The 15,645-nt window shown below is 41.8% G+C and overlaps 1 protein-coding gene across 2 annotated transcripts in view; it reads right to left on the reverse strand.

Annotated features, from left to right (window-relative positions):
- pappaa (pregnancy-associated plasma protein A, pappalysin 1a) overlaps positions 1-15,645 on the reverse strand; it is a 94,553-nt gene that overhangs the window by 70,066 nt on the left and 8,842 nt on the right. For both annotated transcript variants that reach the window (XM_047809532.1, XM_027136773.2), the window contains exons 4-7: positions 8,736-8,881; positions 8,081-8,374; positions 5,446-5,638; positions 3,495-3,616 (exon numbers count right to left, since the gene is read on the reverse strand). In XM_047809532.1, coding sequence (XP_047665488.1) covers positions 3,495-3,616; positions 5,446-5,638; positions 8,081-8,374; positions 8,736-8,881 — 755 coding nt within the window. The remainder of the gene's footprint in view (positions 1-3,494; positions 3,617-5,445; positions 5,639-8,080; positions 8,375-8,735; positions 8,882-15,645) is intronic.

Raw genomic sequence — 15,645 nt, forward strand, 5'->3', positions numbered from 1 at the left:
AGTACACTGAAAACAGTAATCAGTGATGTGTTATAACACTGTTATGAATGATGTGTTATAACACTGTTATGAAGCACCATGCGTGCATACATTCACCAGCTTCATTTGTGTAATAAACTTATGACAGATTTGTCAGTGAACGATATTCATGTGAGTGGTAATAGGTTATGTGTTCATAACATGGTTATGAAACCCTATGAGTAGCGTCTTAAGACTTCGTCGTTTACGAAGCCCCTAGAGATGCTTTCTGGATGTTAATAAAAGTAAAGCGTTTCAAGGGCAGCTTTTTCTATAAACGTTTAATAAACCTTTATAAAATGCTTATGAATGTGTTATGAAGGATATTTATATATGTACTCTACCTTTGCAATAAAGCAAAACACTTTTGATTTTATTGAAGCACAACTTGTAACATTTTTAATCTGTTCAATGCTACAAAGGCATTTCCTAGCGCTGGTAGCATGGATTTTTTCCAAACCATAACAATGCTGAATTGCACAGAAGAAAGTGTGAGGTTTCAAATGTAAATCTGCAGTCTGTTATTTGAGCCACGTGTAAGCATGGCACACATTACAGGCCGCCTTGTTCTCGGACGTTCAAAGCAGCCCGTGTGATTAATACAACGTCTGGATACAGATTCCATTAACCGGCCTCTTTTTTTTTTAAAAAGGAACCCCCTTTCCATATGTTTTTCGTGGAAGTCTCCTATAGTCCAGTCTCCCCAGCAACAGTCCCCTGCTTTGAACCAGAGCTAGTCTCACTTCGTCTCATGTGGATGTCGCAAACCACATGCACTTTGCAGTGGCCTTAACTACCCTGGCTGGTTTCGGCATGGTTTCCAGAATCCACAGGGTTTTTTTTTTCCCCTACATAATTCCCACACTCGTACTCTACCACTTTTTTTTTTTTACTTTTACTCAGCCACAATATTCCCAGCTGTAAAGATTTATGTGAGGACTGCTCCCTGTTGACCACGATGGTCCAAGGGTGGGAAGGCGGTGAGGTGGTATGAGGACATGGCTAACAGGTGAAGCAGGGCGCTAAGAGGATTGCGTCTGTACCACCCATGCCAGCTCAGCACGGGGGTTTGTGTGGCAGAAGAGGAGGGCATTTGTGGGAAGGTGGCATGTTGCAAAGTTGTCACTGGCCAAGAAATACAAGGCACAAACAAAAACAGTTCCAAGCAGCTGCATGAGGGGTTTCAGGGTTCGCGAACGAGGACAAACACACACACATGCTCACACACGCGCGTAAGAGGGGCGCTCTAAAGGGGGAGCCCACCATTTGGAGGAAACTGTTCCAAGACAGAAAACAGGGAAGCATTTATACACAGCTACAGTGGCAAGTCTGGACATGTTTCTGCATGACACTGTTATGAACAAGAACACAGGCCCGAAAGAGCTGAGGGTCCGAAAGAGAATTGCAGTCTATCTCCATCTATGGATCGTTTGAGGAAATGATCTAATTGCATGGAAAACCCAGGAAGCTAACAATCTGTCCTGACCCACATCCATCAATCAGGGTTAATTATCATCGCATATCTCTTACCAGATAACACACTTTCTCTTGACGTGATACGAATCACGACGGGTCTTAATACCTCACCTAATGACCAAATATACCCCGAGGCCAGGTTTCAAGAGTAATGGCGAGGAAATGTGCTTCTCTGATTGTAGGGTTCTGAGTAATAGCAAGGAAATGTGTTTCTCTACTTAAAGGTGCCCCCCTCTGTTAGAACGTGAAATCTTTCAATAGTCGGAGGCCCCCCGTATTTAAAGAGGCAGCACAGGATTCTGCACGTATACCCTTCGCGTCGGGTCCAAACCTCTCACACTCACACACACGCTGATCTGCAGAGTAAGAACATTCCTCCCAGACGCGATCCTGACAAACTGACGCATCACTGTTTTTATGCCAGCCGTGCTCGCAAACAATAATTAATAAAGCAGCTGTCAAAGAGTTCTTCAGCAGCACAGCTGTGCAGACTATTTATAAAAACCAAATTCCACCTCCTTGCCCAAACTGTTCTCTACACAGTTGTTTCGGAGAGCGAGGGAAGTAACACATAGCAAGAGAGAGAGAAAGAGAGAGAAAGAGAGAGAGAGAGAGAGAGGAGTAGGGAGAAAGCAGCCTACTTTAGGTAGGTTGCTGATTTCATCTTTTCATACAGCCCTTGGTCTAGCTGGAGTGGAGGATCAGAGGCGTATTGAGAAGGCGAGCAGGAGGGTGACGGGTATGAGGTTGAAGAGACGTCTGGCTTCATAGTGCATTGATGACATATTCATAAAGCCCACAATGCATCAGGCTCTCAGGAAGACGAGCTAGGTTACAGAGAAAGCGGTTCTGCCAAATGCTCCGTATAGTCTATTCGGAACACAGTTCATCAGGAGTGTGTTAAGCAAGGCTCTAATAAACTATTTGAAATGTAATGCTATGACATTACCTGTATCCGTTTACTTCATTAAATAGTATCTGTATTTAGATTTAAAGCGGAATCGGGTGTGGTTTCGTGCTACGCTATAGCAGATATCCTAATTACTAGTAGTTCTCTCATCCTAGTCTCTCATTTTGTCTTGGACTTGGAAACTCCCCTGTCCTGTGTCGGAAAAAAAACTCTTAATGCCTCTTTTCCACCGGAAAGAACCGGGTGCTGGTTCAGAGCTAGCGCTAGTGCTGGTTCAGAGTTGGTTCCACTGGTGAACCTTCTAAGAACTGGTTTGCCTTTCCACCGGCTAGAGAGCCGTCACAGCGCAGAGTGTGACGTCACTGTGTACGTGTCACGTGTCCCAGCGACGTTAGCGCAGCAGCGACAAACACAAACACAACAACAATGGCGGATGTTGCTTTACTGTTAATGCTCATTGCTTTGCGAACCTACATCGGCATCCAAACGCGGCGAATAAAACGTGTATGTGCGGCTCCGTGTAATCTGTATAAACGGAGATTATTTTCGATAAAGTACATAACGTTATTTTATCGTTAACACAGAAAAAAATTTAGCCTTAGCATGTAGCTACCTACTATCATGTGTGCTGATAATGTATCATATCGCTGTAAAGTAAAAATGTAGTAAACATTAGTATACTTAAGGTACATTATCAAATGCGCTAACAGTAGCCCCGACCCCAGCTCCTGACGCAAGCGGTTCTTAAGTCTAGACCAGCAACATTTTGGTGCTACTTAAGAACCACTTTTCCTGGTTGGTAGCAGGTGCTTTGGCGGTCGAAACAGAAAGAACTGGTTCTAAATTAGGCTCCAAACCAGCACTCGAACTGCCTCGGTGGAAAAGGGGCATTACAAACACAGAAGCATAACGTGACCCACATTAAAATGAGACACTATACAAACTCTTAAACAGAGGACATTGATATATACCTGTGATCTGACAGAGCTGCTGTTACAGAAAATAGATCGATCAAGAAATCGAACATCATCGTTTTAAGGATATTAATAGTAAGTGTGAAAGTAAAATCCTTAGAGCTTCTCGGTCTTACCTTCAGCTTCCCGTGGACTCCAGTGTCCTGAAGGCAAGCAGGGACGCGGAGACCAGGAGTTAGAGGCATACTGGAGAAAGACTCGGCCTTCGGCACATTTATCACACACTGATCCCACTTCTCTAGGAAATCAACAGACAGGAAGGAGACCCAACTTAGATGCAGTCCAATAGAAATCTTATTATGCATGCAAGGCATGTTTTAGACTTTTTTGGGAAATCGTCCACACTGGAATGAACAAACTAATTAGTGTTAATCAATCACCGGCATCATGAAAGAATCATCCTTTGGTTCTGGTAGGTACAGGGTGACCTCCTCGTGTCAGATTTATGTTTAAGATAAAATAAAGCATGAGGACCACCATCGTTCTGAGATATATCAGCCGGAGACAGAGAACAGGCATTAAAAATATGTGTCGTGATCTTTGTGCTCAGTGCTCGCAGATGTGAAGTGCTCATTTTTAATTCCTGTGTCCTGACCTGCTCTAGTAAAGATACTTTAAATGCCACACAATGTTTTATAGCTTGTCTACTACAGGATGCTCTAGTTCTTTGTTTTAATCAAGAATTGTTGTGAATTGCTTTCAATGTAAAATAATTTGACAACGTAAACTAGGATTAAGTCAGGTCTTATATCCTGTGGTATCAGTGTTGGAGCTTTTTATCATTATTATTATTATTATTATTCGTTCATTTTTTTACCGCTTATCCAAACTACCTCGGGTCACAGGGAGCCTGTGCCTATCTCAGGCGTCATCGGGCATCGAAGCAGGATACACCCTGGACAGAGTGCCAACCCATCACAGGGCACACACACACACTCTCATTCACTCACACACACACTCACACACTACGGACAATTTTCCAATGCCAATCAACCTACCATGCATGTCTTTGGACCGGGGGAGGAAACCGGAGTACCCGTAGGAAACCCCCGAGGCACGGGGAGTACATGCAAACTCCACACACACGAGGCGGAGACGGGACTCGAACCCCCGACCCTGGAGATGTGAGGCGAACGTGCTAACCACTGAGCCACCGTGCCCCATTATTATTATTATTATTATTATTATTATTATTAAGCAGCTTATATCCTAGCCTTTCATTACGTAAGTAAACGTCTTTTTCTCACATGGGACGCTGTGAATATTCAGATATTCAGAATTCTCTGATTTCACTTTTATGAGTCACTGAAAGTGTCTGAACGGGATCAGCATAACTTCTCTGCACTTGGCAGCCGGGCAGATCTCAGGCTTAGACTGTCTCTTTCTCACACACACCAACACACACACAAACACTAATGCACAAACACACAGTGCACAGATTAAGCAACGGACTCACGGCATGCCCCGACATGTTCCTGAGGGGCTTCCCCAAAGCTTGTGTCAGTGAGTTACACCTGTCACATGTAAAGTTACCCTAACCTCATCCTTATGTATGTGTTGATAATAAATGCTAATGAATTTCCCTGATAGACTCTCTGTGCTGGAATATCAGTACAGTACAAACATAGCAAAATAACCGAGTGACTCAACGGAGTTCCACAGGACTGAATCATCTAATGAAAGTGAAGAAAATGCTGTGTCTGGGTCAGTGGGATGTTTTTGGGAGGTCCTGTAATGACGGTAAATTAATCACTTGATCATAAATAGCTTTTAATCGATAACACATGTGGGCTGTTGGGAAAAAAATAGCCAAATAGGGAAAAAAAAAATAAAAAGGTCTCCAGTCAGAAACAAACTGAAATTTCCAATTTCCTCCACGATCAACAGGGCATGAAAGGACATGTGCCCTCCCCCGGGGGGCGCTTCAGACATATCGAATGACAACACACCTGATCCTCAAGAGCACGTCATATCCATATGTGTTTCACCATCACTAAAAATACAGTATAACTCAAACCAGAAATAGACAGAACGTCCCCGAGGCCTCTCTCAGCAACCTCAGTTCACCTGTCATAGAAGTGGCCCGTGATTGGAGGGAACCACTCCACAGCGATCGAGTCCTGACGTTGTTCCACCACACGGGGTGCCATGGGGACAGGAGGGGGCTTATAGTTGGGCTGCCATGTCTGATAAACCAGGTCCAAGTAGCAGTGCATGCGAGCCACTTGGTTTTCAGTAAACGAATCCGTGCAAGTGTCATCTGTAGGGGCAAAAAAAAAGAAATATGTTGGGTGACATATAGACAGTACAGGAATAACTGGAATGTAATCGTTCCGTAAGGCAAATGTACAGAATTTCATCTTGTATTTCTAGTTAATTCTCAAAACAGATCGTTCGGAAGATTTCTAAAACCAACAGATCATCAAACAAAATATAAGTAAATATTAGTCAGAGAGAACTCAAGTAAACGACATGCAGTTTGTAAATGAAGGTTTTTATTATTAACGGAAAACAAAATCCAAACCTACGTGGCCATGTGTGAAAAAGTGTTTGCCCCCTAAACCTAATAACTGGTTGAGCCAGCCTTAGCAGCAAGAACTGCAATCAAGCACTTGGGATAACTTGCAATGAGTCTGTTACAGCTGAGGCTGTGAAGGAATTTTGGTCCACTCATCTATGCAGAATTGTTGTAATTCAGCCCCATTGGAGGGTTTTTGAGCATGAACCACCTTTTTAAGGTCCCATCTCAATAGGATTCGGGTCAGGACTTTAACTAGGCCACTCCAAAGTCTTCAAAGTATTTTGTTTTTCTTCAGCCATTCAGAGGTGGACTTGCTGGTGTGTTTTGGATCATTGTCCTACTGCAGGACCCGAGTTCACTTCAGCTTGAGGTCATGAATAGATTGTCCTTCAGTAAACAGTCGTTCATGGTTCCATTTATCACAGCAAGTCTCCGAGGTCCTGAAGCAGCAAAACAGCCCCAGCCCATCACACTACCACCACCATATTTTACTGTATCTATGATGATCTCTTTCTGAAATGCAGTGTTACTTTTACACCAGATGTAATGGGGGACACACACCTTCCAAAAAGTTCAACTTTTGTCTCATCAGTCCACAGAGTATTTTCCCCCAAAAGTCTTGAAGATCATCAGGTTGTTTTCTGGCCAAATTGAGACGAGCCTTTATGTTCTTTTTGCTCAGCAGCGGTTTTCATCTTGGAACTCTGCCATGCAGGCCATTTTTGCCCAGTCTCTTTCTTATGGTGAAGTCATGAACACTGCCCTTAACTGTGGCAAGTGTAGCCTGCAGTTCTTTGTATTTTATTGTGGGGTCTTTTGTGACATCTTGGATGAGTCATTGCTGCACTCTTGGAGAAATTTTGGTCGGCCGGCGACTCTTGGAAAAGTTCCATGTTTTCGCCATTTGTGAATAATGGCTCTCACTTTGGGTTCACTGGAGTCCCAAAGCTTTAGAAATGGCTTTAAAACCTTTTCCAGACTAATAGATCCCAATTACTTCCTGGATTTCTTTGGATCTTGGCATGATGTGTAGCTTTTGAGGATCTTTTGGTCTCCTTCACTTTGTCGGTCAGGGTTAATTTAAGTGATTTCTTGATCATGAACAGGTGTGGCAGTAATCAGGCCTGGGTGTGGCTAGAAAAATTAAACTCAGGTGTGATAATCCACAGTTAAGTTATGTTTTAACGGGGGGCACACACTGTGTTTACTTGTTATCTTTGATTAATATTTACATTTGTTTGATGATCTGAAACATTAAAGTGTGACAAACGTGCAAAAAATTAAAAAAATCAGGAAGGGGACCAACACTTTTTCACACTGCTGTATATGAATGTATGAATGCTCTTTTTTAAATACAATACTGTTTCTGTAGTAAATGAAATATCACGATATTTACCAAACAAAAGTGCAGAATCGTGAATATGGCAATGATTTCTGTAAGGAAGGAGTCTCCAGTGTCAGCACTTTTTTGTTAACAATTGCGACAAATTTCTTACAGCTAATATAAAGTAAACAAGAAAAGGAACTAATTTGTTTTGTTGACATTTCACAATAATAAGTATAGCTATAATGTTATATAAGTATATATGTTATATAAAGTCTGTGTTTTGAATTCATTTATTCATTCATTTTCTACCGCTTATCCGAACGTCTCAGGTCACGGGGAGCCTGTGCCTATCTCAGGCGTCATCGGGCATCGAGGCAGGATACACCCTGGACGGAGTGCCAACCCATCACAGGGCACACACACACTCTCATTCACTCACACACTCACACACTACGGACAATTTTCCAGAGATGCCAATCAACCTACCATGCATGTCTTTGGACCGGGGGAGGAAACCGGAGTACCCGGAGGAAACCCCCGAGGCACTCACACACTCACACACACACACAAGGAATGTAAGAACGTGCTAACCACTAAGCCACCGTGCCCCCCATCGTTTTGAATTCATTTTTAATAATATACATAATTATTAGATGCGTAAGAACTATAATACATATTATAACCCAAAATTCCAGTGGACGCTTATTATTTGTATTGTTTGGTAAAAGATTATTAAACGTAGCTTGTACAGTTGGGCTAAATATACAGTAGCAATGCTAAAGCATAACAGTACACACCCAGTTGTATGTGAGCACTAATTATTTGTGCGTTTGTATGTGAGTTTGTAGTTATACCTGCGTAACTCATATAATTATTGAAAGGTGTGTGGATAAAGTTGCTGCAGCCACAGGTCTCATTTCCAGGCTCGGGGTCTCGACAGTGCTTGTACTTCGGTGTGGGGTTTGTGTCGGCGCACAAGTCCCCAGTTTCCAGCGAAGGCTCCATCTCTAAACAGGCATCGTTGCAGGACTCGATCTCTGAAATGCCCCTGAAGACATGGTACAAGCCCAGGCTGTGTCCGATTTCATGGATCATGGTGTGAGTGTGTCCAAAGGTGCCATAGAAGGACGGATTTAACACGATGCCTCCTGTAAAGAGTGAGAGTGAAAGCATGAAGTAAGGAAGCTGGAATTAATTAAAATGATTTTGCCGATCGCTTTCGAATTTTTCCTTTTTCTGGAAAGTCAAAAAGGAATGAAAAGTTCGAACAAAGCGCTGGCACCTACGGCTCATTTACTCAAAATCAGATGATGAATCGATTCGGTCGTGTAACCTTAAAAGTAAACAACTTAAACAATAAACTCTTCAGGGGGTCTGTATGAAATGAAACAGAACCTCTGAGATGCAGTTACATCAATAATAGTGGCAGCTATACACTAAATCAGGAACAGAGCAAAGCAGGAGCTCATTTGATCTTCATCCAGCGTAAATTAAAACACATTTTATTACCAAGATGGGTCAGGGCCTCCTTGTCCCACGGCCAGGTGGCTACTCCGGCTAGGTCCTCGTTAGTGGAATTGGCAAAGAAGATGTTCAGGTGTGTAGAGCCGTCCACTCTGAGGATATCTTTTAACTCTTTCACGTCCAGGTAGGCCCTGTGTGCGCAAAGACACATACACAAAGAGGTGTGGTTCAAATTAGTGATGCAAATCACTGAAAACTGAAAAACCAGGTTGCACTTACAGTAGGTAAACACAATACATCTACGGTGTACATCTATAGAAACAGCAGGGACTTGGAGAACACGTCCCTGGGGTCATGTTCCTGGAGCTACACAATAACTGAGTGATTTGTCGAATTTGGTGTCGAGTTGACATAAGGTTGTATTATAGCTGATAACACAGTGTAATACCCTTTAAAAAGCACTTATGAACTGCATTTGCATACTAGGACATGATTGGGGAACGTATGTTATGATTGATGCAAGACTTGCCTGTCACATGTTTAGCATCTATTTTTCAATGTGATTTTTATAATTAAAGATTCGCTTTGACGCTTCGAGTCAATTTAAGTCGTCGTGAAAACGAACCTTCCCACAAGTGATGCTCTGATATAAAGAACCACACCATGTAAAGCCCTGGCAGGCATCCAGCTATCAGGCTGCATCAAACTGCATTACTGTAAAAATAAAAAGCATAACCACGTGTGGCAAATGTGACCGACGACTCACAGTGAGCCATAAAAACCAATGATATGTTTGCCTGACATTAACGGGTGCTCCCAGACAGCCAGTCTAAATGAAGACCACACACCGGGATGACACACTCCAGCTGTGGAAGAGTGTCCAAACATCACATGGAGGTATGTTTAATTGTCCTAGCGTCGCATGATACATTCGTTATCCCACCACGTCAAAACATGTGAGAGATACTACAAGATGTGTTTATTTAAAAAAAAAAAACCCTCAAAGCTAGGTAAGGTAATTAGCTTGGAATAAAGATGCTTGGCTTGCTTTATGCTGTGACAGCAGCTCGATAAATCTTATGTCATCCTTCTAAAGGAAAAACGGCAGACAGTTATCTTAGCTACAGTCCACAGTTCTCCGTTATGTACCAGACGCACAGCTGTTTAACTACGCCGTTTTAATTGTGCTCTCAACACGTCGTGACCATCTGTTTGTCAGAGACGGAGAAGAATTCCTGGAGTTCCTTATGTAAGATATTCCAAATATAAATACAAATTCCTACATCCTGACAGCTCTCACCTGTCAAACAACATGCCAGAGATATAGTAGATATTTAAAAGTAGCTTTCTTCCCATTTCCATTTATTACTCTTTTTTGAGAGTAAGATGTTCAGGACAAGTGAATGGTTTACTGAAGCAAAACAAAAGTGTGCTTAATGCTCAGTCAGTGCTTTGGCCTGTTTCCAAGAAATTATGTAAGTTCGCTTGATTTCTTCAAAAAGGAAGGTTTCCAGGCTTGTTTGTGTGTGTGTGGGGGGGATGGGATCGAGCATTTTGTCAATTTTCCTGATTTTCTGGAGGTTTCTTTTGAAGATCCGTTTCCCATCGTGTCCAATGGGAAAAAACAACAAACCTTTTAGGATCCTAGATAGGGAATGACAATATCTGAGAACCTCAAGGTTTTCTTCATTCATCTTCAGTAATACTCCCTGGATGTAAGGTGGAAACACCATTGGAGTTATATGACAGTCCATCTCATGACAGCACAGATTTATACACTCCTTCAAACACTCAAGAACATTTTTCTATGCATTTATTTTCTTCTCTCCACAGCCACAGATTCCAGGCCCCTCCTGGGGAACCCCTAGACATTCCAAAGCTAACTGTGAGATAAAATCACTCCAGCAGGTTCTCGGATTGCCCTGGGGTCTCCGGTCGGTGGGACGGCCCGATACGGCTGTAGCAAGAACCAGCAAATTGGGTGTCCTTTTAAGGTGTCCAGACCACCTTATCTGGCTGGTTTTGATTCAGAAAAAAAAATGGCTGTACTCCAAAGTTCAGCCATATTTTTTCAAGCTTCTCACCCTGTTTATTTCCATCACCAGCTACACAAAAGGATCACAGCATTTTGGAGGCAGAGCAGTCAAGGTTTAACTGCAGGTTTTCAGGGTTTACTGTATTCAGGAATAAGTCAGTCAAGTTTGTTGAAGTTTTGTGCGCTCATACTCATATTCATACTCAATCGGAAGTATGCTACTAATCAGTTAGTGACCGAAACCCAATAACACTTGGAACTCAATACACCATCTTATCACCAGAGTACTCTAAAATAATTCTATCCCAGCTGCTCTTTTTTAACCTTCATTTATCTGAAAATCTCATTTCAACTCCAGCCTGATCTCGATGTGTGGTTGCAAAGAGGTGTGACCTGGATCCTAGGATGAAGGCTTAACCCTTGTTTTCCCCCAGGGCTAACCATTTTTTTTTTTAGAGGGGGTGGATTTTCCAATTAGAAGGCCACACATCATGTTACAAACCCTTCCACATGTGAAGTTCGTGAAAGGGAAACTAAAATGAACGCAGTAACAGAGCTGGTTGAACTAGACCGATGTGCAAAGCCATCCTCTGGTAATGTAATGCTTAATGCTTTTAAATAGGATCTGTAGGAAAGAGCAAGTTTGAAATCATTCAAACCCTTTCCATTTATATGCTTAATTTTCAGACATGAGCTTTGTAAAATAATGTTATGGGCTAATATTGGCATGGCTGTAACAAACACAGATTTACTGTAAGACCGAGCTTTCTTGGGTAAACTTTCTGTCATGACCTGGGTTGAAGCATTCATTCATACCTCCATCATATTCACCAACAACTGGGAAAGTTGGCAGTTCACAATGTTGACCGATGCTACCAGTTTGTTCTGTTAAGTCAAAGCAAAAAGCAAAGCAGTGGTTCTGAGTTAAACACACACCACACTACGTTATTTCAAGTCGAAGTTCAGCCTCTTCAAATCAAAAGCTACACCCATCTACATCAGGATGAGGCACAACATCTTGATTAGCGAAGCAAATTCCTGGAAGCACTGTACTGACTACAAAAAAATGTTATGAGGTTATGAAATCTTCAAATAATTTTTTTTACATGTTTCACCCCACGGTACTTTCTATTCAGAAGGAGATATTTGCATTCACATCTTTCCTTACACCTTTTCTTAACGTCCCCTGTGGGACTTAGCCTTTGGACGTCCACTTAGCCGAGGCCGACTCTAAGAATCCCGAGACATCTCCAGTTAGACTCTGTGATACTAAGGAGATCCGAAGTCCATGATCTTTACACCAATACAACATTTAACTGACTGTATATTACAATCACACCCCCAGTGTCACCCATATGAGGATGAGGTTCCCCCTTGAGTCCGGTTCCTCTCAAGGTTTCTTCCTTTACCAATTTAAGGGAGTTTTTTCCTTGCCACTGCTGCCTGAGTCACCTCAGACTTGCTCATAGGTGGATAAATACATACAGATCGTGAACTATTTATATGTAATAATAATCTAGAATTTTTTATTCTTTTAGTCAATTCTTTTACTTTTATTATTTGTTATTTCCTTTATCATTAATTATGTTTACCTTCTGCTCTGTGTTTATGTTCTGTAAAGCTGCTTTGAGACAATGTCTATTGTAAAAAGAGCTATACAAATAAACTTGAATTGAATTGAATTGAATTGACCTTAATTTTTAAGAAATCAACCATAATCTAAGCCAATTGATTTTATAAATTGCGGTATGTTTCTTCCTACTGTACATAGCGTTGGAAAGCAAACAAACAGAATTAGAATTTACATGTCATGCATTCTACAGTACTGTACATACAAGTTGCAATGTACTATACCAAATATGGACACATGAACCAGTAATGCTGTTGGATAATTAATTGGGCAATTTGTGGTGGTGGTGGTGGTGGGGGGGTTCCTCTGGCACTGGACTGTGGCTGAATGAATCATCAAATTAAGAACCAGGGCAGAACGATTTAAACGGGCCGATTCTGTCAAAAAGTCATGTATTATTCCTTAATACTTACTCACCTCCAAATGTACTTTTTTTGCCAAATGTATTTAGTGGTTGAAAATTCAGCTTCCACTATGATAGATCCTAATCTGATCTGTGGTGAGCCAAGCGCCAGGTCTACAAGAGTACAAGAGTACTGAATCGTAGATCATTCCAATGAAGGATTAATTCAAATTGAGACTAACCTGGGTGGAATTTTAGTTCTTGAATCAGTTGACGGAATTCACCATAAAAGGCTAATATTTTTGTGAGCTGCTGACAGCTGCAAACTCACCTTCATGAGAAGAAAGGAATACCGTTTCCAGTTTTGCAAAGAAAATGTAATATTCCCAAGAATAATTTCAGATGATGGACGTTCTTGCAGACCGAATAGTATCTGGTTTTTATTCAGATGTGTTGTACACATACTTGCACGAGTTCTGTTTATGTTGTGTGTGTGTGTGTGTGTGTGTGTGTGTGTGTGTGTGTGTGTGTGTGTGTGTGTGTGTGTGTGTTTACAAGGGTGTTATGCCTTTAAAATGGTCGCTTTTATGCCAAAGTGGTCCATCAAGGCAAAGCTGCTAATGTCCATTTACGTCTTTATAGAGTGCCTTTTTTCCACCGGAAAGAACTGGGTGCTGGTTCAGAGCTAGCGCTAGTGCTGGTTCAAAGTGAGCCGTCACAGCGCCGAGTGTGACGTCACTGTATACGTGTCACGTGTCCCAGCGAAGTTAGCGCAGCAGCGACAAACACAAACACAACAACAATGGCGGATGTTGCTTTACTGTTAATGCTCATGGCTTTGCGAACATACATCGGCATCCAAACGCGGCGAATAAAACGTGTATGTGCAGCTCCGTGTAATCTGTATAAACGGAGGTTGTGATCGATAAAGTACATAACGTTATTTTATCGTTAACACAGAAAAAAATTTTGCCTTAGCATGTAGCTACCTACTATCATGTGTGCTGATAATGTATCATATCGCGGTAAAGTAAAAGTGTATTAAACATTAGTATACTTAAGGTACATTATCAAATGCGCTAACAGTAGCCCCGCCCACAGCTCCTGACGCAAGCGGTTCTTAAGTCTAGACCAGCAACGTTTTGGTGCTACTTAAGAACCACTTTTCCTGGTTCGGAGCCGGTGCTTTGGCGGTCGAAACAGAAAGAACTGGATCTAAATTAGGCTCTGGCTCCGAACCAGCACTCGAACTGCCTCGGTGGAAAAGGGGCATGTAGGACTTAGCGTTCAGGTGACATGGGGTAAACCTTCCACATCAGTACCTATCGGGACCTAGCCGAAAAGATCGTATGGTTGAAGCTCAAGTAATCTAGTTATGTGACACTATGGAACACTGGATATGAATGCACAAGCACTCAGGTATGCTCACCTTTCGCCTGTGACTAATCGCCCTGGGAACTGAGCCAGGGCAGATGTTTTTCTTATTGCACATAAATACATTGATCTAGTATATAAGTAATAGCACTACTGCACAATGTGAGAACCAAACATTGCATGCAAGTCAACAACACCTCCCTTTTTTGTTTTAAATTAGACTTTTGGATAAACAGTTTTTACTGCTGATGCAAGTGAAGAAACATCAAAATATGGAACAAAACATGCACCATTCACAAACAAAACAAAAACCAGCAATACAAGAAGAAAAGCATTTTTTTTTTATTTTCAATGCTATACTGTTGACGGATGTCTGAGGACCTCCGAGCCTCATCTCTCTTTTCTTTCCTTCTAGCCAGATTCCTAAACATGCAAACTGGTACCAGATTCCAGTCTGCAAAAATAAACCCCAGATCATCCATTGTTTCCGCATGCGTGAAGCTCGATGTTGGTCCAGAATTCCACAATTACGTTGGAATGTTGGTGAACATTTGCAGCAATGACTTCGGTTTGTCTCCCTGGATGTATCACAATCAACAGACAAGAAGTAACCGACCAAATTGTCCATCTCCAATTTTCTACCACTCAAGTTTTCCCTCTTCTTCCTCCTTTTCCTCCTCCTCGCACGCTGCACCTTGGCTCCTTCTAAAACCGTCTCTCGAAGAAACAATCTTTATCCCATCAGTCGTAATATTTCAATCTCGTGTTCAGCCTTTGCCAGCTGCTGATTTCTGTAACTAGACCAGATGCCTGATTATAAATGACCCCTTGATGATTGTAATAGGATAAGTTTCAGCAGAAAAATACAAGTACTTTTATTCAAGTCTGATGTCACCTAACAGCCCGCACACAGAGTCACTTGAAGTACTTAAGGAATGCAAGTGGAGACGATTGTCTGGATTGGACCGGGTTCAAGTGGCTAATAGAAAACACTGTTATTCCCTCGATAAACTTAATCAGTGGAAAAACGCGAGGGATTTCAACTGACAAGAAGGCAAGGGAGTCATTGCTGTGCTCATATTTTCTCATTTCGGACTATGTCCTGTCGTTCCTAATCGCATCCCAGAAGCAGGTTTTGGAAAACAACCCAGGATAAGCAGTGTAAAATTTTTAACTGGTATTTAACCAGGCTAGTCAACTCTTTTTTTTATTCTTCCAGACATTCCACGATATGCCTATCGTCCTCCGAAGTAGCATTAATCTCTATCTCAAACTTCTGCTTCGATGCAATAAATCTTCCAACTTAAAGCGAGGTAAACATGGTAGACTTAAACATGACAATATTAGCAACAGCTGCTGTACAAAAGAGATCCAGTGCAGATCTAACCAAAGTTAAACCAGACGGCTAAAGAGAAATCGTAAACATCATTTGTTTTCTCTCCAGTTACCTCAGGTATTCCTGGTTCGAATATTGTTATTTTTTTTCTAAGATGGTTGTCACGATTTAAAAATGCTAGCATTATAGCTAACAACCACGAGCTAGAATGTGTCCTTAGAGGGAAAAAATATTTAG

The sequence above is a fragment of the Tachysurus fulvidraco genome, chromosome 26, assembly GCF_022655615.1.
Source record: "Tachysurus fulvidraco isolate hzauxx_2018 chromosome 26, HZAU_PFXX_2.0, whole genome shotgun sequence".
NCBI classification, from domain to species: domain Eukaryota; kingdom Metazoa; phylum Chordata; class Actinopteri; order Siluriformes; family Bagridae; genus Tachysurus; species Tachysurus fulvidraco.